The sequence below is a fragment of the Netta rufina genome (genome assembly GCF_964035555.1).
Source record: "Netta rufina genome assembly, chromosome: 17".
NCBI classification, from domain to species: domain Eukaryota; kingdom Metazoa; phylum Chordata; class Aves; order Anseriformes; family Anatidae; genus Netta; species Netta rufina.
Genome location: NC_140141.1, coordinates 5,086,481 through 5,114,163, shown reverse-complemented (window position 1 = coordinate 5,114,163; position 27,683 = coordinate 5,086,481). Strand labels below are relative to the sequence as shown.

The 27,683-nt window shown below is 42.9% G+C and overlaps 1 protein-coding gene across 2 annotated transcripts in view; it reads right to left on the bottom strand.

Moving 5' to 3' along the window:
- The window catches only part of ARVCF (ARVCF delta catenin family member), a 146,146-nt gene that overhangs the window by 87,187 nt on the left and 31,276 nt on the right, over positions 1-27,683 (bottom strand). Inside the window, exons 2-3 of one of the 2 annotated variants that reach the window (XM_084297219.1) lie at positions 9,978-10,016; positions 1,908-2,066 (exon numbers count right to left, since the gene is read on the bottom strand). In XM_084297219.1, coding sequence (XP_084153345.1) covers positions 1,908-2,066; positions 9,978-10,016 — 198 coding nt within the window. The remainder of the gene's footprint in view (positions 1-1,907; positions 2,067-9,977; positions 10,017-27,683) is intronic. The other variant, XM_084297220.1, reaches the window with a different exon arrangement.

The window sequence follows — 27,683 nt, the reverse complement described above, 5'->3', positions numbered from 1 at the left end:
CCGGCCTGCGTTTAGACATTTCAGAGCCACTTTCTCAACAGCTGGATTTTTCTTTATTTATTTATTAAAGAGTTGCTAAAGAGACTAATGAAATACTATGACACACCTCCAGGTAGTATGTAAGTAGAAATCAGTGGAATTATTTGAAACAACATAAAACCAGAATCTGACAACTGTGCACCCTCCCTCCCCCTGTTATTAATGCGTCTCAGTGCCTGGAATGAACTAGAGTAGCAGGAAAACATTGCTCTGAAATGGAACAGCAGTTGTAGAGCTGTTCTTTTTACTGTTTTTCCCCACATGCAGACATAATGCCTTTTTTGGAGCTGCCACTGCCCTTTTCTGTGGGCAGATGGTAAAACAACAGCTGTGCCACACAGGAGAAGAACACACCTTGTCTGTTATGACAAACATGCAGATTTATCAGCGGTGTGACTATTTCAGACAAACTATTTCATTCCGTGTAGTTCCGTTATCTAGGGACTGCTACATGGCCTCTACTCTATTTGTATAGTCATAGCTATCATTTTATTCCTTCACATAGCTGCACTTTGTCCTAAAAATATGCACTACTGTTAGTCCATATAAAAAGGTGTCCATCATCACTGTAATTTTATCACTTCCTTCCTGTAAACAGTTGTTGCCAAGAGAAAAAAACAAAACGGCGTTTCTGTCAAGTAAGTCACAAATGAAATACAGTAGATTATTTGAAGAACTAATCAAAATGGGTTTTGTTGCTTTTTAGGTTTTACTTTTTAAGACCTTCATTTCCTTCTAAGGAGGAGAAAATAGGCCAGTTAAATCTATCTTTTAACTAACAAATTTTAAAGCAGATACTCAGTTTATACCAATGCATGCAGGCCCTGTGATCTCAGGAAACTAATGCTCCTTCACTCTAACCTGCGACTCCAATGTCCTCTGCAAACCTTAGAGGACTGCAATTCTGGAATGTCAGTAAAAATAAACACTGATATATGCACCAACCTCTATTTAACTCCTTCTGACATAGGAAGCAGCTGGACAGCCTTTTTTTAAATCACTGCTGTTTACAAGTTTTTTAAAAAAGGAATCACCCTTGATCTTTCACAAGACCAAAACCTAACAAAGAGGTCAGCTCAACTCAAGACCCAAACGTCAAGTCATATTACTGTTCCAAAAACTGTACCAACAGCATGCAATACAACCATGAACATGCAGCACCTGCTCATCAGAGACTGCAAAATTATCTTACACAAAGCCTAGAGAAGGGAGCGAAAAGACATCAGGAAAAGACAACTTGCAGCGTCTGTAATCCAGCGGAACCTGAGGTACAGGTTGCTTGAGAACATTCCCTACTCATCAGGAGTAAACTCCCATTCACCGTATTGTTGCAGAATGTAAATGTTGTGGCTTCATTTAAATAGGATGCTTCTTGTTCTAAAGGACAAAAGCATAATTGCATATTGTTGTTACAGATTATAACTAATTTGAAGACATGCTTCCAAGCACATACTCCTCAGCTGCAAAAGTCTTTTATTCCAAGCCCTTCTATCTCATCTAATTCTCACATCACTGTACGTGTTTGCAGAGCAATTCTGTGAATTGTGTCAATAAAACAAACTGAACCTTAAAAGAGCAGTCTGGGAATGGGTGCCAGTGTTTCTGTTTGGTTAACCCAGATAATTTTTGCTGCTCAGTTTGCAGCTCCGTGTACACCTGTATCAGCACAACCAATTGGGAGCAATCTGGACATAGAGACAAAACTGAAAAACAACTTTATCTCAGCTTTGCTGGCAAAGGGAACACACTCAAAAAATCACTGAGGGTCAAAATAGCACGATTCTCACCACTCGTGCTACTCCCTGCTATTTTTATTTTGTGATTAGGTGGTGGTTTCCCATTTTCTTCATTGGTTATTAACCTCTCACCTTGGTTTCAGTTCTCCTTGTGGTTCCATCTTCAGAAGTGACAATTGACACATGGGAAGTAGGAGTGCCTGGGTCTTCCTCCACAGTAACTGTTTCTTCCACCATTTCCTGAGGTTCTTGCATCATTGCAATTGATGTCTGGTTACTGGGGCTTTGTTCCTAAAGAAACAGGCAAAAAGCCAAAATAAAATAAAATGAATTTTTCACTTCTACCATCACGGTATAAATATTTTATTGATTTCAGCTCTTTCAACTGAATAACACACTCTACTCAACAACTTGCAAATAGAGATTCAGAGAAAAGAATAATTTACTGCCTCAGAAAAACATGCTGTAACTACGCTGGTATGACTGGGCTCAGCTCAGTAAATGGAAATCATGTGAAGCAGCTACAATGAACTTCATATAGGCAAGCTATTACAGACTAACAGACTACTGCCTTATATTTAAGCCTGCTTTAAGCTTCCTCTTCGATGCCCACTCTAGGAGAAGTGGAATTTCTGCCCAGAAAAACATTCATTCTGTTCTGCAGCAAACAGGACCACTGGGTTTCCAAGCAGTTTATCTTACACATCGTTAAAAGTTTATTTCCATTTAATAAAATCCACTCAGTTGCAGACTACAGAAGACTATAAAGCATCAGTACATACCATTAAACTGACACCTGTCTCAAACTGTCCACAGCAATGATAATCTAAAAGGGACAGCTAGAGATTAACAGCTGCATTACGTGCAATGCCACCCTTCTGACATCCTCCCTTCGCCAAGGGGGTAAGATCTAACCGGCTGTAAGCTCGTTTAAAACTTGTAACAGATAGACAACACACAGAAACACTAAACAGAATGAAACTAGATCAAAGGCCAGTTCTCGCAGGAATACTGCCCAAAGAGAATGTTTCTGCTTCTCGCCAGCACAAACGTCTGAACTTTCCTTTTTCTTATGCAATTGTGTGTCTCAGCACAGAAATCAGAGAAGCTCCCCTTTGGTATATGAATGTATTTTAGAAGTTTCACAGCAAGTGGCCAATAAAGACCTGGCTTACATACTGAGAAATAAGACTTTTCTCCGGCATTATGAATCCTCAACTATGTGAAATGAAATGGCAGACTGTTCATTTCATTATAATTCCTGAAGCTATCAGGCTACACAAGCCTCAAAGCCAAAGAAAGCTTTGCTCATCTTGTCAAACAGGCATACAAAGAGGAGCCTTTATTAAGGAACATATATATACACACACACTTTTTTTTTTTTTTATTTCTTTTAATGGAGAAGAATGACACAGGGCCTTAACTTGCAAAGTTAATACACTTTTTCTAAAGAAAACACCATGGGCAAATTCAGTATATGTTTTCACATCACAGAAAAACAAAATGATTGGGATGAAACTGTTGCCATGTGGGAATCAAATCCAATCACCTCAAGGTTTAAATACCCTGTACTTGTGAGAAGCCTCATCACCATGAACTACAAGATTTTATTTTGCAAAACGTTATTTAGAAAAATTGTATTTCATCCTGATGATGAATTTTAGGATTGCCCTTTTTGCTGTGCCGTGGTTTAGTGTAAGCTCTGAAGGACATTATCCTTCCAAGTGACTTTTTACCAGTGAGCAGGAACAGGGTACTGAGGTCTCATTAAGCTCCACGGGGAAAACTTGTCATTTAATTCCTGTGCGATCTATAATTTCCTTTGAAACAAGCCAAGATGCCCTTGCTCAGTCTCCTTTATCTACAGTTGTATTCTGACGTTCTGGAATGTGGGCTCTAGTAAGGCAGCTGCTTTCATTTTCAGGTAAGTACTAATATTAACCAAGACCATGACAATAAGCCTTCAGCAATCATCTCAGTCAAAAAGCAACAAGGACAGCCTTCAAAGGTAGCACGTGCTAGACCACCAGAGGTGATATAAGCAGGCATTGCTCTCATTTTATTGAAATCACAAAGTAACTCAGGCTACAGAATTTATCAACAGAATAAGGCTTTTGAAATCCTAATGAAAATCACCCCTTTCGGTCTGCAGTACTTCATTGTTACAGCTGATAAAAGATTCAGCACATCTTCAGTTATGGTACAGTTCAGATGTCAGATGGTGTCTTTTGCCTAAAACTTCAGGAGGAAAACTAGCTCCTGCGACAAATACATGAATTCCTTCATGTTTTTCCTCAAAGATAATAAATTCCAACTGCAATTCAGTTTTCCCCACTCCGCAGCAGAGCTTCCCTTTAAACAGAAGAATTTACACAATATTGCAGCACAGTGAAGACTCAGAACTTCCACACATCTTCACACAAGCAGTCTGGCCAACATCAAAGACACTAGTTACACCAACAGATTAATTCCATTACATCTCGTCCCTGTAAACCTCCTTGTCATCTCTGTGGCATCAAATGCCAGAACTGATTCAAGGTGCAACTTGCTCGCTCCTCTCACACATGTACGTGCATAGACACATCTCACCCATCTCGCTCATTTCTACCTGCACCTCGAGACGACTGCATGAACTCACATTTCTTCCTTCTCTGGATTCTTCAGAGGCAAACTCTGCTTTGCAATAATAAATCTGAGGAGATGGAAGGTGGAATCAAGTATCTTGTTCTTTGTGTTTTTGTAAAACTTTTACTTTATGAAAAAAATAGCATCCCTTTGTATTCAGACTGCCTGTAGGCAAAGCAAACCTTTAAAGCTGGGCACTTAAACATGAGCAAATTGCAAACTAGAGCATATTGACTTCAAATGAATGCCAAGCCAGTTTCTATCATGTGGCTGCTCCTAAAATAAAGATCCAGGTACAGATACAGTACAGGTCTGCAGGAGAGAGAATTGTTAGCAATAGCCTGTCCTAAGCATCAGACAGAATAAAAGCTTACCAAGTTCGAGGTGAATATCCCAACACAGACAACTAACCAGACCGCATTTTCTTGTCTTTTCTTTCTTACTACATGAGCTACTGAGGAGCGCAATGCGCAAAGAGGACAGAGTATCATCCAGTTTACTCTTCCCTGAATCAGTTTAAGGAGGTGGTTCTTTGATCTCCCAAACCAGTATTTTCTCCACATTGTTAACTTGTAGTTGTCACAAGCTAGCACTAACAGAGAAAAGATGCAAAGATGTTGTTATCTGTTTTTAGTTTCCATCATTATGGATTTTAGGTCATCACAAATTGCAGAAACTGGGACACATCACCCCTTTCAACCACCTTCCTCTGTGCTCGGCTTCTAAGGCAGTATCTAGGACGCTCTTGCTAAATACATCTCAGCATCTCAGATTCCAAACATTTGGCAGTTGAGCCTAATTATTCAAACTTAAACACAAGTTACCAGATAGAGCTGGAATATGACACTCCCAATGAATAATCCTATCGGTAATTCCCTGCCTGCTAAAGGTAGGTAATTCCAGCTTGGAACAGCTTTCCAAGCAAAAAGCAAGATGGCAACTCCTCTTTCCCCACCACAGTGGCCAAGTCCCTCCAGTCAAACAAGATGGGGTTCCCAGTGATAACCAGGCAAGTCCATGATGACGAGGCAGGCATGAGGTCAGGCCAGGAAGGCAGGCTGTAGGTCAGGGTCTGGATCAGCTGGGCTTGTGGCCAGCCACAGGACTGAGGGCACAGGGCCCAGGCCTCTGGGCTGGGAACGTGGGTGGAAGCCCACCTGAGGTTGGTCAGGGCCACGAAGGTCTATCAGTATCCTCAGGGCCCCGAGGGATCCCACTGCCCCTGTAAAATGGCTGCAGGACACCTCCTGCAATAAACAAACACATGGCAAGTTGCTACCTCCCAGAAATTAATATGCATTAGCTGTGAGGTCTTCTTGAAATAATGAACTTTGGCTCCTTCCAGGAAGATCACAAGACAACACCAGGTTATAAGAACAGATTCTAATTCAGCTAGTGCATAGGATATCAGTAGTCACAGCTTTTCCCTCTGCCTTTTCTGAGTACCAAATGAATCCGATGCTGTTGATCTGTGCTACCATCTCCAGCATGCTTTAAAAACGCCAAGCTATTTAAAAAGCAAAACAACAGCAACAATCAATTTATCCCCAGCCTGTAAAAGTTAAGTGCAGATGAAATAGCTAAAGACCTTGTAAAATAAGCAAGAATCAAAATAATAAGTAATTCCTGTTTTGTTAAAAAACAGAGTGATTTGCCATTTAGGGCACATACCTCCTAGGGCTTATTTTGCATTAGAACGCTACAGCTTCTATAATCATCACCATCTCAATTCCTAGACTTGTATTTCCATCAAAGCAGCTATTTTATATCTTTCTTAATAAAAGAATAACCTCCCCTAGGAGGATCAGACATCCTACTTTAAAACAGTAAACAAAGTTCTTTATTCTCTGCCTATGAAACAATTTAAAACAGCCTGGCAATAATATAAAATTGCAGTAGATTATTACTTCCACTAAAACAGTCCCTCTTCAAAACCACGGAAAACATGTACATCGAATCATCATTCTCCCAGACACATCCTTTGTTCAGCAGACTGCAATGCAGGCTATTCAGGCTACTGCTTACTCCAGGCTACTGCTAGATACCAAATTTGAAGGGTTTTGCAAAGCACAAAGGCTGGATTCTACATCAGTGGACATACTCGTCCTCACTTGATCCCGGCACAGACAAAGCTCAAGTGTATCAACTCCTGTGAAGAACATTAGAAGGCTGGGTATAATTAATGGCATTGAACAAGAGCGCTAATTACAGCAAATAGGGATTTTCTCTCTCCTCCCCTTCTCATACTTTGTTTAAATTACTTATTAAGGCTTCAATTTCTGCAAAGCATGAGATAATTTACAAGTACAAAGCAAACAAACATCAATTTTGTCAGACTCAAATCTCGGGTTGATGTTCTGCCCCACTGGTCTCCTTCCAACCTAGGTCTGCCCTTCTAGCTCAGACACGTCCTCAGGCTGTTATTTGCTGAAAGCATGTGGAGGAGAAAGAAGGAGGAAAAAAATGCAGGTCTCTAGAAACACATCAGTCCAACAAGCCTGTATGTTCCTTGTTTGAGGAAGATACATCAGGTTGGTAACCCAGAAGGACATCAAAGAGCAAGAAAGTCACTGGTGGAGCTTGCTTGGTGCATTTGTGGCAGACCTTTCTCCAGTACAAGATCCAGCTCCCCAGCAGCTGAAGACTCTCAAATCTGATCATCATCACATTCCCCTGACCTGTCAAGCTCCCTTTTCTCTTATCCAAGACCCCAAATCCCTGCTGTCCAGAGAGCTTCTTCTGCTTCTCAGTAGCATGAGCTGCAATCCAAGCTCACTAGCACATGCACATCACTGAGCCTCTATCATCTGGGAGGCAGCCACAGAGGGGACATTTCCAGAAGCACGATCCAAAAGTGATGAGCAGGCAGAGAAACAGGTAAGCCCTCACATGCTAGCACTACTACGACAGGGCACCTCCTTATATTCAAGGTGGCCACAAACTGCTTTCCTCCAGTTCCAAAAGACACAGCAAGGTCCAGGCCATCAGCCCCAAGCACAGCTGCTCAGTCGCAGCTATCCAGACTTCACAATCAGGGGAAATACTGCAGTACAGCTGGGATCAAACGATAACACACCACTCGGGCAAAATGACTCCAGAACAACAAGAAGTGCATGGACTAGGCCATACTGAAACCAAAGCAGTGTGTGGCATCAGAAAGAGTTTGCAAGATGGACAAGGGTTTCAAGATGAGAATACATAAATATCTACATTGCTACAGATAAACCAATCTCCTCTCGGTAAGCCTACTTCTCTGGTTAAATGTCACGGGAAACAAAATGTAATATTTTTATACATATCAGTTCACTTCAGTGTCAACCCAAACACGTTAACCTATGACGAGCTTCCAGCGCTCTGCTGGAGCTCTCACACAAGCCCTACCCTGAGGCTGGGCAGTTCTGAACATAAGGAAAATGTTAGCCCTAAATGAAAGCAGGCTGTCCTGGCATGGGGTACCAGAATGAACTCAGCCGCACACCACAATGCCCTGGCTGTTTCCTGAACACTTACACACTTCCTTTGTCCTTTAGAAACACACACGACAAGCAACTAACAAATAATGCCGAGAGCTTTTAAAGCACCAAGGTTAAAAAGAAACTTTTCAGCAACTGGAAAAAAAAAACACCCTTTACTACAGAAGTTTTGAAAAGCCACAAAGCAGCTTTTTTCGCAAGCAGGCATGGTAATTCACCATCTGAAGGCATCGCACCTTTCAGGGAAAGCGAGAGGCGGAGGTGAAGGAGAAGGAATCAAAACGCAGACAAGGCCTGTAGTAGTAATAGTCATCCCTCAAATACTGCCAGGGACACTGGGGTTCTGTTCAGCCACGCGGTAACTGCCCGTCAACGGGGAAATCCACAGAGCCTGCCCAACGGTCAACAAAGAGGGCTTTTATGCTATTTTAAACAATCTGAAGTGTCTCAGTTAATGGAAGACCGGGCAATTGGCCCTCAACTATTTCTAATTGACTGGAATGATGGATGAAGCTAAAGGGAAAGCTGACCCACTGAACTTTTCCATACAAAGCTAGGAAACTGAGGGAGATTGTAAACAGTTTATAAGAACGAAAAGTGGGAGAGGCAGAGTCCCAGAGGCCTTGCTCCTCTCAACCTGCTGAGAAGTTGTTTTAGACTAAGGAAAACAAAGACCTTCAAACTCAGGGCAACAAACAACAAAAAACACTGGGGAAGGCCTAAACAAATAGGGTATTTTTCCCATGCTCTCCTCCCCTTTCTCCAGTAGCTACTTAGCTCTGCCATGCAAGCTGGTCCTTTGAATCAGAAAGGGCAATTTGTCACTTTGACAAGTGAGACGTCTCGCAGGGCTCTGTATTGCTTTGCCCTGCTTTTCAGATCGACTGGGTGTTAACCAAAGATGTCTTGACATCGACATCCCACTCAGCCTCAGCAGAAGCAATATGATACGTACTTAAATATTACACGTTAAGCAGACCCACCGCAAAATAAAGGTAATGCTCAGCAAACCAAGCATGCCCACTGGCTTTCAGAACCAAGCACTCGCTAGTAGCTTTTGTACTGCCGAAGGATGATGATACAACTGCACTCTGACAGAGCAATCTGCTGACCCGAAGCATTTCTGGGAGGAAAGAATGGGGACACACATCTTCCAGGTAGCAAAGAGGTGCATAATAGCTTCAAACTCACATCACCCACCTTCAGGCAGCTTAGCAAGGTACCTAAATGCACAACAACTTAATTCCTCCTCTCCCGTCTCCATTCAGTGAAGAACTGGAACTTCAGAGAACAATTCAGATCTTGCACAGGCTAAATCGCATCCTGGGACACATCCAGCTCTTGCTACCAATTCTGTAGGGAATTACAGCCAGCCTGTGGCATTTCAAGAAAGCATTAAAGCTGGGCGATCCAGGCCTCACAGCCCAGGTAGTAAAACCCAGAATTGGATGAGAATATCACAATCCGTCAGTCAATCCCTTAGTCACAAGCTCTTTTTCCCCAGCATTTTGGCAAGATCATGCAGTAAAACAGAAGCGTAAGTCCTACATTTAATACGAACATGATAAAGAAAAAAAGAACAAGCACTTGGAACACATGTTAGGGGTAGCTTTATTTCTCCTAGCTGTCAACAGTGTGTATATCAGGAAAGTTTGTCCACCAGGAAAGCATACGAAATGAGGAGGAAATGACTGCTTCTCACCAAGATTTGGTACAGAGAGTTCACTATCATTTGCAGTAATTTAGGTCTGCAGCTTTTTAGTCACTACACCTCCCAAAAACACAACAGAAATGTGTGAGTCTAATCTTTGACCACACCCAGAACAGATCTGACTTGCTTCCTCTCTGAAGTCTTTCAGATGAACTAAGCAAGGCCAAATTAGGGAGATTTTTAGTGGGATGAGGTTACATCACGGACTACAATTTTCCAGCAAGCTTTTTCCTCCATCTCCACCTGCTGCCTCTACAATGCTGGCATTAACGGTGGTGTGGGATGACTCATTTGCACATTCCTTTCTGCAAGACAGGCATTCATTTCTCCTTGACCCCACAGAGTTTTGGTCATAAATTAAACTGATGCATGTATTACTAGGTATCAACTTACATGCACATAGGAGTCAGAAGTACAAGCTAGGTCCTTCATCTAAAACAAAAGAAAGAACTGTCAGTTTTGCAGAGTACAGCAAAAAGTTTCTGTAAGCAGTCTGTGTGTCCCAGACTTTACCCCAGCCACCTAAGCACACCACTACTGTGTTAAACCAAAATCTTCTAGACCAGCCCGTCAGTTTTAGGCTAACACATGCACGCCTACTTGCGCTGCTACAGAAGTACCTTAGAGAATTGCATTTTGAACTTCAAGGCAGATGTAAGCCATCTCTGCATTCTTCAAATTACAATCAAGACTGGAACATTAATTTGGTGTCCTAGCTGCCATATCAGATCAGTGTTAAATTTAACTAATCTCCTCATCCACCCACAATTTTGCCCCTAGGTCTGAACTATGCAACAAGAATGCTTTTGTGGCAAAACACGGCTACAAACACAAGAAACAAAAAAAAAGCTTCCATAAACTTGAGGGAGATAGAAAGAACAAATTGGCCACTGATGAATTTTTTAAGGCTGAATTCCAAGGAAGTGGCTTCTATAATAAATTATTTCACATTCTAGGGAATACAAAAGTGATTGACAATAAACCTCATCACCCATCTCATAGGAACGTGCTTGCCAACATCTCCCAGTATCAGGCACCAAAAAGCAGGTTTGTTTGGCATCCAGACAGCAGGAGTGCTTCAGTCCAAACAACTCCCCACGAGATTATCCACGTTAAATCAATTCTGTTTGCCTCTGTACCTTGTCCCTCTCCCTTCCAGCCCCTCACCAAAAGCTATTCTCGAAGCAAAACATAGCAGGAAACCTGTGAGTGGCTCCTAACACAGGCCCGGCTCTCAATATTACGTATCCCCAGAAACTAAAAACATGACAGCAGGAAAAACTTTGCAGGAGGTCTCTGATGAGTACAACTCCATGTGAACACCAAAAGCCAAAAACAAGCCAACAAAGCCAGAGGCTGCTCCATCTACCATAAATCTTCCCAACGGAAGAGATTCCAGCAGAAAGGCAAATTTTCCCAAGTGTGATGCAGTTACTGTGTTATTTCAACTGCCTGAGAGAGTTCACTGACAGCTTTTTTTCAGTAGTCTGTTTACTTCACGCATTCTCTGTGCATTTCTTAGGACTGAGCTTACGCCCCTGTACATGGACAGTCTTGGCACAGGCTGGAAAGATGGCAGGTAGAGTTACTAAGTTGGTGTTAAACTAGCACGAAACTGTAGACAGAGAAGGGAAAAAAAAACAAAACATTGGGGAGGAAAAAGAGCATTCCTAAAGCAAAGCTGGGGAGACTCCCAGTGCACATCTTGTGAGCTCCCTGTTTAACAGAAAGGACAAAAAAAAAAACAACACACCCATAAATCCTGAATATTAGACAGGGAAAACGCTGAGGAAGAACATTTCATCACCTCTCTTTGGCATTTGCATGGCCATTGCTGGAAGAACTCTGTTTGGGCCTTGTACGCACTTGCTTGGAAGGACGCGGCTGTGCTGCGATGGCTTCAGAACACAGCTGGCAGCACAGCCATCGGAAGACATCAGCACGGAACAGCTGAGAGATCAGAAACATCTCACATCCAGCCCTAAGGTCCGAGCTGCTCACCTCAAAAAGAAGGTCAAGGGGTGATCTGATCACAGCTCAAGTGCCTAAAGGAGTGAGGGAAAGCTGAAAGAGAACCCTTCAGACTCACAGGTAAAGGTTTAAGTAGTGCTACTGACAGGAAGCTGAGGATCTGCAAGATACGTATTTTGGTTTAATTTTTAGAAAGCAAGAGTAGGCAGCACAATGACAGAAACTTTCATGCTAGATTTTCCTTCACTGATTAAAAATTAAGAATTCTAACCTTTTAAGCAACATGTTCCTCTTTAATCAGAAACCTGATGGCGGAGAGGTGCTCACTTCTCTGCACACAAGTACTCAGACTTCACTGCTCCACCCCTCTGAAGGTTTTCCAGTCTAAGAGCAAATCATTTAAAGCTTGTGAAAGACTTCTTCCATCCCAGCCCCAGAAAAATCATACTTAAATGCAATAAAGGGATCGTTGTCAGCCAAGGAAGCAGCTCAGAACAGGTTTCCTGGTCAGCAGTGGTTCTGCCTCGGGGACTTGTCTCTCCCCACAGCGGTGAGCCATCGGGAATCCCCTTCTCAGCCGTGCCAGCAGCACTTCAGATAAGGTCAAGTTCCAAACCAGAGCACTGTGCGAACTTGGCTGGGAACCTTCTGCCAGCGAGGCATCACATCGCTGTCTGTCCCATTCCCCAGCCTTCGCTATCTACATCATAGCTCCCCAAACCTGTCGCGTCAGCCTGAGATGGCTGCATAACAGCAGGAACAAGTGACTGAAGGGAAAAAAGAAGAAATGAGCACTGTTCATCCAGGCACTGCCATCAAGAAAATTCACTGTAAACGACTGTGTACACTCAGTGGCAAAATAAGAACACAAAAGGACTGCTATTCCTGTGTGATGAGCACGGGTCCCAGAAAGGGAAACTTATTTAAGCTGAGGTGGAAGTCACATGCCCAGATGTAACATCTTCTTCAAACTAAAATAGCTTTTTTTCTTTCTTTTTTTTTTTTCTTTTTAAATTAAATGTGGGTTTTGTTGCCCCTCCCCACTTTACATCAGCTGTGGCAAAGCGTTCTACATGCTTTCTGGAAACGAGCATCTTTCTGTGGCCACCCCTACTGGCACTGAGCATACAGCCAGCACTTCTGGATTAAATGGGATTTTACAATTCAAATGCTTTGCCAACCACCCAAAAATTTACATTACATATTTTTTATTATTCTTTCTGTTGTGCATGCATTTGGCACGTCACAATAGAATTCAAATACGACAAAGATTAAGACAAGACACAGCCCTAGAGCTAGAGATCTAAGTCACTTCTCTCAAACAGGTTCTCAGAGGGCTTTTCAGAGCCATTTCTCAATTAAGCATCCAGATAACAACAAGACCTGATACAAGATGAAATTAAGGACTTGCTATTACCTAGCATCAGCCAGAAAACTAGATCCAGGTTCTGAATGCTGCACTTTCATACAGTTAGAAAGACAAGTTGCAGCACTGCTGTTCCAACCCAGGAACAGGCCAGCTGCATTTCACTCTCACTCTTTGTTGTGGTTTTATGCCAGGAAAGGGAATCTTTAATTTTCCAGACCAACCCTGCAAAGCTGAGGCTGCAAATAGCATACAGTGTGTTAGCAAACTCCTAGCCAGCTTGCTCACACCCTGGCCAGAGCTTTTCAAAGCGCGTAATTCCCTGTGTACATGCTGGCAGCAGCGACTGCCTTGCTTTAATTCAAACAAGCCTCCTCTGTCAGCCTCCTTTGTTATTTAGGATCGCAGAGAATGAACCTTTTTCACCTGTTTTGGCAGTATAAGCATCAGCCAGGTACCCAGCCTTGCCTTCTTGCCTTTCTCTAAAGGGAACTGCCTCCCTCAGACCCATCTCCCCCACTAAGGCGTTGGCAGAAGGACGCCGATTCTTCCAGCACGGCTCCCGTAAGAGCATCACAGAGGACCAGCCCGCTCTGGAAAGCATTAGCAGTTCTTCCATCAGCTATACACACAGCTGTCTCTCTCAGAGTTCACATGAAGTTGTTGCATTTTTCTTCCAACTCTTCATGAGCAATCTGAAAATAAAGTCATCTCACCCCCCTTAACCCAGTCGGACAGATCCAGTCAGCACCAACTCGGCAGCGAGCCCACAGCCCGCAATGAACAATGTGCCTGCCTCCAGGACTCATTCGCATTTGATTTGTAGCTTTCAGATTTAGTTATTTATTTATTTTTAAAAAGGGGGGGAGAGAGAGGGGGAGAGAGAGAGACAGAGAGAGAGAGAGAGAGAGAGAGAGAGAGAGAGAGAGAGAGAGACAGAGACAGAGAGAGAGAGAGAGAGAGGGAGAGAACGGTGCCTTTTAATGCCTTCCTGGAGTCCCCAGCAGGACAAAAATACCTCCAGAAAGGTACCACCGAGCTGTGAGACAGGCTTGGTGGTTTGGACTGACCCATCACTTGTAATGATATTCTTAAAAAACGCAGGCATCCTCAAAACCAGTCTGACAGAAATGCATAATATTCCACAGCTCCATGTGTTCAATCTGTGAGCAGCATAGCTATCAACAGCTAACATAAGCATGGAAGAGAGCACGTTTGGCAGAAAGGAGATCCAAAAGCGATGCAGGGAGCCAGAGGCACACCAAGAAGAGATGGACAGCTAGGAGCATTACAAAAGGCATAAGTCTAATCACAGAGGGGAGAAACAAAACAAAAAAGCACGGCAGGGAAGGAGCAGGGGGAGCGCAGGAAAAAAGGAGAGAAGACAGAATCCATATGTGCAAGAAACATTTCAATCTTTAATTCCAGCGTGTTAACACTGCTTTAGTTCCCTGTATAAATCATTTGATAAATAGCAGTTCTCCCCACATACTACAGCATGAAGATTTTTATTTTAAAGACTTCCCAAAGAACGCAATGTCATTCTTTGGCTTTTTGCTTGGTTTGCCTAGCCTACATTCCTGCTGCTCAGGACTCATTAGATGCGTATCTTGTCCTGGTACTTACAGACAGGAGAGAGAACACAAAAAACAGGAAACCTAAACACAAGCCCAGCATTCAGTCTGACACAAGTGAACACTCATCAGCAATAGTGACATGCCTGGGTTGCAACTTAGTGGTATTTCTTCTATATATGTTAGTGTGCTGTAACATATGCCCCAAAAGGCCTACTGAGCTGCACTCAGTGAATATGAGAAAGAGAGAAGGCTCTTTTCTGTTCAGTAGTGCTGCTCCAAAACACAACCAGCTTTCTGAGCTTCCACAAACATGCCTTTGGGTGCATGGCTGTAGAAAGACCTGCTTCCATTTCACCAAGCCTGACCGTATCTTTGAAGTCAGACTCCCACCCTGAATTACAGGGCTGTTGGGCACCACCAAGTCAATTTTGATGGTGGATGAATTAATTGTGCCTGAATTGTTCCGTACCAATGCGTGAGCAACTCATTTAAGAGAGGTGAGAAAGGGTCTTTTGCAGACCCTACAAAGGGAGCACAAATCAAGACACATCTGCCACACCAAAGGGCCATGTGCCAGACACTGCTTCCAGCCTTGCAGCGGGCCGGCTCGCTGCATCTGACACACGGGCTCAGGATCGAGGAAGAGCCCTTAGCCACAAATACCAGGCAAGTGCAGCAATGACACCACAGACAGAGCCAAATGAATAAATCTTGCTTACAGGGGATGACAGCAAGTCAGAAAACCAAACGTAGCAATCTAGCTACCTGGGTGGAAAGCAAAGATACCCATCCTGAACAGCAAATGCTATAATGAAAAATAAAAAAAGGACAACACCCACCAATGAACATTTCATACTGCACAGGGGGAAGGAAGACAAGACTGATTCTACACTTAGTACAGGTATCCATGTCAAGTGACCAGACACCTCAGTATCTCCATCTTCCCACCATTTATCAGTTCACATGTGCATAAATTAAATCAACTTGTTCTGAACAAGGAAAAGTTAATCAGCAAGAGCTCAAATCACCAAAACCAAACAGAACAGTTTGCTTGCCAAGAAATTTAAATTGAGTACAGCTCTATTTAGAAAATTAAAAACTTAAGGGTAACTGTGTCATTCACTAAACAAAAGCTACCCAACTTATTCTAGCAGGCCATCAGTATGTATCTAAAATGTGTTTGGAGACCCAGAGAATGTGCCAGATAACCTGTTCTATATACCCTCAGCAGTAGACGTTAGCTAGTCTTAATCCTAGCTTTGTAAACCTTGTAGACATAACTCACTATGCTTTTGAATCCATAATATTTTGCAAAGCACTGCAGTTTGCTGGCTTATAAGCATGCCCTGCTGGCTCACTGGATAGAAGGATTTCTGCTGACTTCATGTATCATTTCAGTTGCATTCATAAGGGATTAATAATTTTCCCTGCTAAGGATATAGGCTGCAAATACTAAGTAGAAAAAGGTTATGCCTGTGTCTGACAAAGACTGGTGGCATTTTAATAGGTGATATTTGACTATAGCCATAAAGACATTCTAAATAAATCATACTAATGAAAACCAAGGTCCTTCATTAAAGAGTGAAAAGTACATAAACAAGCCAGAAGTGACTGAATATGGCACAGCACCGCTTAGAACACTGAATTATGTTCTGAAATAACCAAATAATTCCTTATTTATTTACTATTCACTATTTATAAGCTTATTTAGAGTTTTTGCTTTAGAAAGGGAAACTGGGCATGCATCAGCTGTTTTATCATACTAAGTTATACATGAACACAGATAGTCAAACATTAATAAAAGATGCTTTATTCTCAACTAATTAACTTCATAAATTCCAAACTTTGACAAGCTGCTGAATTCAGTCCTTCTCCAACCCAGCTGCCTGCTGTTTTTTCGAAGATGAAGTATTTTAACTGAGCTCTCTACTTTCTCTGACCCATCTTCAGCAACCTCAAGCCATGCTGTAGTGGCACAGCTTCATGTCAGCCCAGGCACCTCAGAACAGGGGAGGTATAACGTACGGCTACTGCTGGGCAATGTGCCCCTTCATACAGTATTTGCATCCAGCCCTACTGCTTCCAGTCACTCTGTCAGTCATTTACAATACAGGAAAACTGTCAGAACAACAATTAATTTTACCAGCAAGAGAAGACCAAGTTGTCCTGTCCTACAACGTTCAAAAAATCTCCAAAGAAAAGCTGACAACAAAAGCCATATAAAGACAGAGCACACAAGCCCTGAAGAGGCATTTCACTATTTCTTTCATCACGTTCAAATAGGCTATTTAAATACTAATCTTTTGGAAATTTTGTTGCCTTTTAAAAGCTATAATTGATAAAATAGGTTTGTTATCATTAACATTTTGTACTCGTGATTTCTCCGAGTAGGAGGGAGATCCTCAGATAAACCTCTGTTTTCTTTGCAGTCTTTCCTGAAGAAATTTCTCCTTTTGTACACAAAAGGAGAAATTTCTCCAGTTGTACACATACCACAAGAAACAAGATCTTTTATTTATTTATTTATTTTTTAAAAAAGAAGAGTATAATATTTCATGTAATGAGATGAACATAAGAAATCATAACGAGAGATTGAGTTAAACATTGCTGGCCGAATCCTCTACCACTAAGGTCATATCTCCAGCACGTTGCCAATTCTGAAGCACTGCTGTATTTTACAATGAAGGTGATTTTCCATCATCAGATATTTGCATTCCAATAATAGGTTTCTATCTTTACACTCAGCAGAAGGTAAGCAAATATCAATACAAATCCACATAAGGAGTTTAAAGGATTTTTTTCTCAGTTAAAAAAGCACCTTCAGAATAAATCACTGAAGGAATTGCTTCAGGAGCACGAGCGAGCTGCACCTGCAGCAACAACGTGGCAGAAGAAACCATCAGTGTAATCCTTTGCTTATAACATCAAGAATTATTTGCAGTTTCAGCAATCAAGCAAGTTCAAATGGTCAGTAGTAAATACCTTTTGTAAACCGTTTGCATCTTGTTACTACTAAAACAGATTCACAAGAGAACTAATTAGCTGTCAGGACCAGGTGGAGAGATTTTTTTTTAAAAAAAAAAAAGATCTTCACTGTCAATCACTATACTACAACACAAGCATTTCTCTACTGTTCTCTCTAATGGAGCTACATGATCTTGATGACAGACCAGTGGACTTTTTTCTAAAAGCAGATAAATTAAGTGGAGCCTTGTCATTCAGCTGAATCTCCCTGCAGTGTCTATTACCCACTCAGTCTACAATGCTCAAGTCAGCGCAGCACCACCCAGACACAAACAAAGCTGTTTGGTATCAACAGGAAGGCACACTCACAATGCGTTACCCTTTCATGGAAGAGCTCTTTTTTGCAAGCGTTTCTGTATGCTTTAACAGACAAAATAGCTATATTCAGCGTCGATAATTCCACATGCATGCCACAGATGAAGTGTGCTTCTCAAAACAAAGAGCCCATAGACTGCCAGGAGCTCGTCAGACAGTCCACGGGGCAACAGTGAAAAAACAGGATGTGTTAACATCAGTTATATGCGAGAAAGCTGGTGGCTGAGACACAGCTTAAGCATTAACTACAGTCTACTTCCCTAAAAGCCTGGCAGCAGTAGTCTAAAGGAGGCAACTCCCCAGCCTATCGAGAGAAGTAACAAGTGACAATCCAGGCAGGCATGTTCACTGTCCACTCATGCATGTGTGATCTTGGGCCAAAGAGCTGATGTGCTAAAAGGTTTTCCCCAGAGGACAAGTGTTTAATTAATATCTTCTGAATTAATTGGTTCCCCATATGCTCTGCTGTGTTTCTAAGACTGCGGCCCTACTGATACACCTGAAAGGTGTCAGGTGCGCTGGCTACTCAGGAAGTTCTCTGGGACACTTCCATTAATCCCAAACTAATTCATGCTTCCACTTCACCAAATTCCAAGTGTGTCCATCAACGCACCGTCATGTAAAACTGCATTTAAAACTCCCAACTCATAATGATGTAAAACAAAAAAAGCCTGCATGTGCTCTCATTTCAGACGTAAGCACGTCTTATAGCAGAGAAGCAGAAGGAAAGAAAATGCCCGTCTGAGGCCATCCGCCTGTTGGCAAGCCCATTACCTGCAGGTTCCCTGGTGCTCCTTTCACACTCCCTCCAACAAACTTGTCCTAGCAGCTGGTGCCACTCCTACCAAGCTGATCTTAACATCCACCACATCCTCTCCTCCTACTCCCTTTCATCATGACAGGAAAGGTATTTTCGGACTCTGACTACACCTGGCAGAAGCCTGTACAGTGCCATCAATTTTCCAGTGTTATTGATCTCCCTGAGAGACCTTCCTCACCCCCCCAGCAGAGGCAGGGTGTGTGGCTCCTCTCATTTGCTTGCACAGGAGCCGTCCTTCAGCAGCTGTAAGCCCAGGCCGCAGAAGCAGAGGGCCGGGAGAGCCATCCCACAGCCAGCCTCTAGTGAGCTCGCAGTAGTGCGGGTTATCTCCCCGTCCATGCGGGCACGTTACTCACCAGGTCCCCCCTGTCTCTCAGTTGTGGTGCCACCTCTCCCAGCCCCTCCATGAACACACACACCTACACCGTGACAGGGCCAAACAAGCCCCTTGCCAGCATAAGGGAGGACGAGCACCCATTATGGCAGGCTAGCAGGCTGATTCCAAGGCGTTTGATGCTTATTTAGTCCAGGTCTCCGATTTCAGCATTCCCTCACGTACACAATACCCACTTAGAAACCCGAACACACCAACTATAATTACCACACCCAGTGGTAAGTGCAGACTGCAGCGACAGCAGCGCAGCAGCATCCCTAACGCAGCCCAAGCTAGCTCCCCGGCTCCCCGGCAAATAATCTAAAGTCAACATTGACAGAAGAAAAGCACTGTCCCAGCTAAATTAACACACTGCGTGCCAAGGTTTTGTTACTGTGCCGCCAGTGTAATAACACGCTGTCTGCCACAAGCTGCGCGGGCCCAAGGAGCAGATGTGCGACCGCTGCTTAGGCAGAAACTGCTCGCCCAGCATCACAAAGCTCTGGGGCAGCTACAGCACCGCACTCAAGATGCCAAAAAATGAAGCTGAAAACAGTAAAGTATAGAACTTCAAGGCAATTGTGCTGCAGGAAGCAGTTGAGGCACACCGCATTCGTCAGAATACCCAGGTGTGATTATAACGTGTTCAAGCCTTACTGCCTGTGGAGGGAGCTGCCGCCGGGCCATGCTGGTAAAGAAACAGAAGGGACTGTAAAGAGGCTCAAAACCACATTCCTAAATCAGAGCCCTTGCTTATAATTGTTTCTTTGCAAGTATATGACAACTATAAAATATTAAAGTTAGCTTCAGCAAATAACATTTCCTACGAAGCAGGCTGCAAATTAAAGCCAGCAGGATCTATGCTACCTGTCTGGCAAACATATTTTCATTTTATACTGGGCATATGACAAGCAAGGCTTTTGAAGCGATCAGTATAAAACATTAGTGTGCAACGCACCGCTTGGAAGTGCAGCAAATAAAAAAGGTGGGAAGATTTCTCCTGTCTGGGAGACGAGCTTCAGAAAGATTTGCAATGTGCCATGAGGAACTGGCTACGGCACTTCATCTTCCCAAGAGCTGGCAAATCTTTCTCAAAGCTATGAACCGCTCCTATTCAAGTCATAATGTGTGCCCCATCCAATGATTAAATTGTCTGACATTTCATTTAGGAGCAAGTATTTCTACTCCAAATGCTAGTAAAATGCATAAGACAACAAAAATGATAAAGGTTCAGTTTCCAGCCACTGTGATATAGCATGAGCCTACACACAGGATTTCAAGAAGCAGAAACCACAGTACCCACAACATCAAGTCAGCATAACCTCAGTAATCCCCTTGCACACAGACTGATCTGCTCCTACAGGCACCAATTTGCTCTTTGAGGATTCAGGCTTGATGGGATCCTTTCCATGCACATCACTATGTTTTGTTTCACTACCTTGCACGCAAATACGTAAGGCTTCATAACACATTTGCTGTCCACCTGGATATCATTAACGATTAATTTCCAAGCAAATCGAATACAGACAGCTCTTGGATTTTTCCTCTGTATCTTCATTATTTTCTTTAAGGGAAAGGAACAGAAACGTCATGTACAATCCAGCTGAACAACAACGAAAAAAAAGCAGTACTTTTCATTTTCCATTCAATAGCCAGGGTGTCAAAGTTTCTCTTCAAAACCCATGGATTCAGACAAATGACTTGAAGTACACAAAGCACGTACCAGCTCAAATCACATCCGATGGAGTCTTTTGTGTTCTCCCACACAAGGTGACCATTACACAGTGGATTAATTTGCAAACCTTCCTTTACCTGGGTTTTATATAAATCAGACAGGGTGGAAAGATATTAAGCATTGATCTGTACTGCCAACTTCACCCCCAGCAGCACAGACACCAAGGAGCGAGCGCAGAGCCGAGATCTATGCTGAAGAAGGCTCTGCACCCAGACACAATTCAGTTGGCGGTGAAAGATTACATCCACCATGACTCCTCACCCAGTCCTTAGAAAGATGTCATATTTATTCTTTCATGTCTGCAACACAGCTCTGGGGAACTGCTAAATATAGCCCAAAAAAGCAACTGACAAGAGAAGCAGCACACTCACTTCATTAAGAGCAGGTTCAGCCCCTTACAGACAGCTCGTGCTCTCAAGGTATTTCAGAGGAACCAACCCAAGCAGTCCATGAGAAGCTAATGCATCTCAACCGCCAAAGCATGAAAGCATCTGACAAAGGGAGGGGGGAAAATACCAATTAGGGATTTTTGAAAAGGAAAAAGGCCACAGTTACTGTTTCATTTTTCTATAAATCCATGCTCGGTGCTGTCAGTGGAATCAGCCATTTGATTTAGATTTACTTCCCCTATCAGTCTCTCTGCTCTTGAAACAGAAAATATTGTTCAGGATTTTCAAGACAGAGTTAAAAACAAATTCCCACAGAGATCTCCCCAGACAAAAAGTGACTAGTGACTTATTGCAAGATATAAATATACCGAAACCTCTCAAAAAGTTTCTGACTCCAGCTCTTGCTTTCACAGTACAGGCTGTCAGATGAGTTCTTGATTTCTTTTGTAGCTGTGGATCACCTGGAGGCTGTCTGTACAGAAAGAAACAACTACAGCTTCTCAGAGTAATTCCTCAGGCAAATACTCAGTCCTGAAGGAGAAAACAGTGCTCTTTCGGAAGAAAATTAAACCGCTGGTAGAACAGAGCAATTATTCTGGAGGGAAGCCACTTTTAATAATAATAAAATCCATCCAAGGACATCTGTAATGTAAAAAATTTACACTGAAATAAATACAGATCAGCACAGCTATCCTAATTTGTCTGTCTTTCTCCAAAGTCACAGGATTTTTCCTTAGCATCTCCCCAAATGCAACAGTAGGACAAAGCTTGCAAAGTAAGGCTTGCGATAGGAATTCAGAATACACAGGCAAATCTTCCATAGTATGATGTTCTGTATCCTATGTATCAAAATATTGGCTTTTAATACAACACATTACGAACACCAAATTCAGTTTGGAAGAAAACAAAATGATCCAGAAGCAGTGCTACCGATCATGCTTAAATGCATTGCTTCTTGCTTGAAATCTGCCTCCTCATGGACCAATCCAGGAGGACAAATGACCAAGTGTTTTTCCCATCCAATTACCATTCCAGATTTCTGAGATGTGCTGGGAACACTGAAAGGTAACAATCTTAGGCAGAAATAGCTCGGTGACTAGGGAATGCCAGGTACCAAATGGTTGGAGTGCACATAAAGGACGGTTTCAATAAGAAAAAGTCAAGTGAAAATGTACACACAGAATGCAAACAGAAGGAGATAAAATTACCTTGGTTAAAATGGTTCAGCAAGGCTCAAAACCAATGCACAACTAAAGACTTACTAATAATGTTTTTACAAGATAAGCTTCACATCTCAGCTGCATTTTATCTCTCTGGTAACACCTTTAAAAGAAAACCAAACCAAACCACGAGTAGACTACATACAGCAGCATCCAGTCCCAGTACATGTAGTCACAGGCTATTGTCTAAGTCTTTTCTCTTTGTTCTTAAAGGGGGGGGGGGGGGGGGGGGGGATACATTCATTGCATATTTTAAAATATAAGAAACTCAGCTTTTGCAGTAATCTGAATCACTCCTCTTGAATTCCCTTGCAGTTTCTCACAACATATGAGAGTCTTGCACAGATTGGTTGCTGTATTGCAACAGATAAAGAGAAAACCTGCAGAACTGAGGTCAGAGGTTTTCACCGCTAGCTGCTATTCTTTTTCATCGGGAAAGTCAGGGAGCTACATGTGGTATCTGTAACAGAATGAAAGCTAAACTAAACAGCTTGCAAGTCTTGCTAAATTATCTCTACTGAGTAAGAATCATAAAAGCCACTTAACCCACAGAGGCTGACTATTAGGTTTAGTTATACTGATCTACACTGATCAGGAAAAGGCCTTAAAATCCTGCCCTAAATCCTGGCATGAAGGCTCTCCAGTTTAGGAGCCAGTCACTGGGGTGAAGTATCTGAAAGCCCTACAGCTGACTGGGGAATACAAGAGGAATCCACGAGCATTCAAGTGTAAGCAACTCTGCTGACTGAGGGAATAAAAACAGCAGCCAGAGAACAGCAAAAATGCAGGCCTGGCCTCTACATGGACTCTAACGCAGTACCTGGGAAAACTGTTATGGGTATAATCTAACTGGACAGTAAGTCATATATTGACATTCGATGAATTTATGATCTCTAATACTGTATCAAAGAACTTGGGAACATTTCTTCATCTAAAAAACCAACAAAATATTTTCAGAAGTTGCATGTGAGTCACTTCAGAGTCTGATGTTCTCCATCCAAAGGACACCGACCATTATGCTGTCTTTCCAATGAATGCCACGCTAATTTTCCTTATTAGTGGTGTTTATTCATTAAAGAGAAAAGAAAAAAAATCTTTTGCTAAGGTGCAGCTAATAGCAGAATGAGCTACCTCATTCATCTAAATAAAGTCAGCTGTAAAACCTGCAATAACCATTTAAGTGTCTACTTTGTTAATTATTTCACTGTTCATCCAATTCATTATAAGCATCCAAATAAGCTCATTCAGCGTATGCCGAGTTCACAAAGACACCGAATCCACCCGCTCGGAGAACCCAGCCCGCTGCTCACTGCAGGTTGGTGCCCTGCAGCCGCACACCGCAGCCTGATGGGCTCCGGCCCCTTGGACACTGCTCAGCCTGTGCACAGCTCAGGGACCTGTGAAGTTCCCTGTCTCCTCAAACATTAGCTCCTCCGTAGCCTTCGTGCATGCTTTTGGGATTGTTACTTCTGATATCCCAATTTTATTTCAGGATAACAACTGGCCATCTACCATGGACAACATTATCCAAGGGAGAGGACATAAATTATTATTATTAACCCACTTTCTTCTTCCCTACCTGTAGGAACTATTCCTACAGGTATTCCTCTGAAACCAGGATTTTTAAATATACACAGCAGACCTCAGTTGGGAAACAAGTGCCATGCACCTTCAAGAGAGCATGAGGAATTGCGAGTACACCCTCTGTTATATTCTCCATCCACTCCTTTCAAAAGGGCACGGCTCTTGTGATTTCCTTAAGAAAAAGGCAAAGTTCATTTCACCTTTCTATGCTTCATCTCCGTTTGGCATTTACATAGACTCAGAAGATAACTACCTCTTTGCTGGTAATTTTAACATACGTGAAAGTGCCCCAATTTGAGGTGCACTTAATCCTTTATTGGAGACAGTAATTAAAGTTAGCAAATGCACTGGCCTGAGAAGTTGCATCAGCAGTTCACTGCTCTCTTCCACTACTGAGAAGCACCCTAATCTTCAGGTAGAGCACAATAGCTGGAGCTTGGAGAAAAATAAAGAGTACAGTGACTGCGAGCCTTTGCCTTGGACAACCCCATGACAGCATCACTCCGAACAGAAAAACAACCGAAACAGAACAAAGCCCCAGCCCCACTTGAGTTCCTGCTAAGGGAGTGGCGTTTTCCTGAAGTGTTTCCAAACAGCAGTCAGTGTGGGTGGGTACGAGGAGTCTAAGCATTCAGCACTGCCTGCTTATTTAAATAAACTCCTCTTCTTTTAAATGTGCTCCTCTTAAATGTCCTCCTTTGCATAGAGGTTTTTAGCCCTGGAAGCATTTGTGCTCTCAGAAGGGGTGAACATGCACCATTGTGACTGCAATTACAGCGCAGTTCCTAGCACCACTCTTTGCATCTCACAAATAAAAGCTTCTGAAGCTAATAATGAACTAAAGCACGAAAAAAGCAGTGAAACGCATCTTCCACTTAGCGACAGTAGAGGAAGTAACAAACAGTTTGCTCTTGACTGTTTTCTGAGCACCTGAAAGGCTGCAGATCAGCACTTCCAGCCAGCACCAGGGATGCCAGCCTGAAGATTTACACAGGAAGCAAAACCGATGCTGTGATACAGCCACAAGAACACAGCCGTGCAACGTGTGCCAGCTTGATACGAGACAATATGCTCCTCTCAGAAATTGCAGCCATTTGGGTGTGGGAGAGCAAAGACTAAAATCTGGCCAGATATTGATAGGACAACTGTGAGAATTCACACAGCACACCAAATGCCAATTAAAACATTAAACAAAAGCTAACCATCTTGGTCTGTACATTTTTGCCTCCCAACTGCTTTTTAGGCACATCATTTGGAGTAGCTGTGTTATTAAAAAAAGCTCTTATGCACACACAATTCTAGGCAGGCCTTTGAACTTGCAGGGAAGGACTCAGCGTATGTTTGGGCCAGCAGAACCTACTTGACTAGCGTCCCAGATTTAGCACAGAGAGGAAAATTCATCTACAGCATAACTCTATTAAATGGATGTGGCTCCATTTAACTCGAGAGCCAGGTCTGGCTCATGCAGCCGGCACACAATTAAATTACACGAGAGCTGAATGTTGGAAGGAAGAGAATTTTCTAGATGTAATGTTATAAACTGGAATAAATAAACCCCAGTGACAAGGGGCATCTTTGACTTACAGCTCCACCACACTGAAGCCATAGATTCCCAACCATTGCACAAAACTGAGAAAAAGAACCACCATCGGCTCCCATTTTGCAGACGGGCAGCTGCACACCGCATGCTGCCTCAGCAGCTCTCGGTTTTCTGACCCACTCCGGTACCCCACATTTTTGCCTTTCCAAAAAGCTAAATGTTATGGTACTCAAGGGATTTTCTTTCAGTCTAGTTCTCATTTTAAGAAGTCCTTTAGTAACTTCTAACAACCCAACCATGGCCAATACCACAGCAGTTACCCTAAAATGAAAAGCCTAACCTGAACAGAAGGGATGCAAGATACCTTTCAACAGGCAACCTCATTTAGCTCTGACCTATGCTAGGTTGCACCAGGCACAGCTCTGCTATATCCATATCACCACCAGGGTACAACTGAAGTAACAAATCGCTGCTTCTGCTGGGATAAAGCCACCAGACGAAAACAAAAGTGAAGGGGGGAAAAAAAAAGAAATCTAACTAGATGCTTTTCTAATTTTTTCTTTCATGTGATACTTCTCTCCCACAGCCCAGAAATGGTTCAGGAACTCACACAAACACGCTGAAAAACATATTTGAGAAGACAGAAGCATATCACGGAGTTTGCCCTGGAGGCACAGAACTGAACTGGGTCAGAAAACTGGGTAACATTTGACTTGCTCAGGCCAACACAATCAGGCAAAAAATGAAGTTTTGATTGGATTATGTCCACGCTAGCTTGAAGCAGTTATCTTCTACGCTGACTTCAGTACTAAACGCCTTGAGCAGTGACACTATCACGTTCCGCACTTGGAAGGGGATGTGCTTGCTTTCATCCCTTCGCGTTTGCACATGCACAGCATCCTTTGCTTGCCCACCAGCAAAGAGGAAAAACCTTTTATAACCTTTTCCTGAGCTTAACTAAAATCACCTGGTAGCTGTCAACAGAAGCAAGAACAGAGCAGGGAAATGCCATCCTCGGGCAGGCACATGCCCAGCCTGACTCCAACCTCCTCTCTTCCAACACCTGACTTTGCCAGCGCAGGCATTGCCTCGCTCCACCACAAGACACGAATGGAGCCCTGAGCTTCCCGCAGCACTTCACGAAGTCACTTCCAACAATCCACAAGTGCCTTAATACCAGATGACTTCCCAGTGCGGTTACCCTTGCACTGTTTCACCTTTCCCAAGTTCACACTGATTCACTGCTGCTAGAAGGATTCTCAGGGGTAGGAATTCTCAGATTTGTTCCTACGCACCATTTTTCTGCAACGGGCTTTCTAGCTCCTTGGTTTTTAAGATATTTTTTTTCTTTCCAATAGAAGGAAAGGAGAGAAGATTTACTGCCCAGAACTTTTAAAATAAGACAGCTGAAGAAAGGAAAAAAATAGAAAGCAGTGGGAGGGTATAAAAGAGAATAAACATGGAGGTGAAAGCACAGGGGTGGGACCCCGCTGGGAGCCAGCGTAAGAGCTATTAACACCATGCAGTGAAAACTGTGTTTAGACGAACCCTGAGGATACACATCTGGATGGTATTGACACAAGTGACCTTGCTGCAAAGTAGGGACAGCAACAGCTCTCCAGTCCTGCAGGAGACATCCCATGCAAACCAAGGCCCTGTTTTTATTCACACTGTATAACTTGCAATCATTCAATAACTTTGCAATAACATTTTGCTGTTCACAATCGGGATGTAGAGATCTACATCCTGAGAATTTCAGGAAGTATTTTCTTTAAAGGTCCATATTTCACAGAAGAGGAAACTGAGGCACAGACTGGTGACAGATTGTCCCCCAGTGTGTCAGTGCCCCCAGTTAGGCTGAGCTCACTGCACACAGCAGCTCTCAGCAACAGCGAAGCAAGATGCAGGAACATCAGTGTCTGGCAGAAACAGCCTCCAGCCTGCCCTGTGATCCCAATAGGAGCCTCCAGTTCTTTACCTTTGCAGGCCACTGAAGAGTTAGGCTGGTCAAATTCTTCACAAAACGTGCAGTACAGAAAACATCCCACAAATGGAGGGTTGCCTCTGGAACTCATTTATTAGGAATTTCAGCAATGCTCTGCACAGATGTTGTGTATCATTTTAGGCTGCTGCTGTAATGCAAAATCTCGTTGGAGTAAAATATGATGGATTAACTATACAGGGC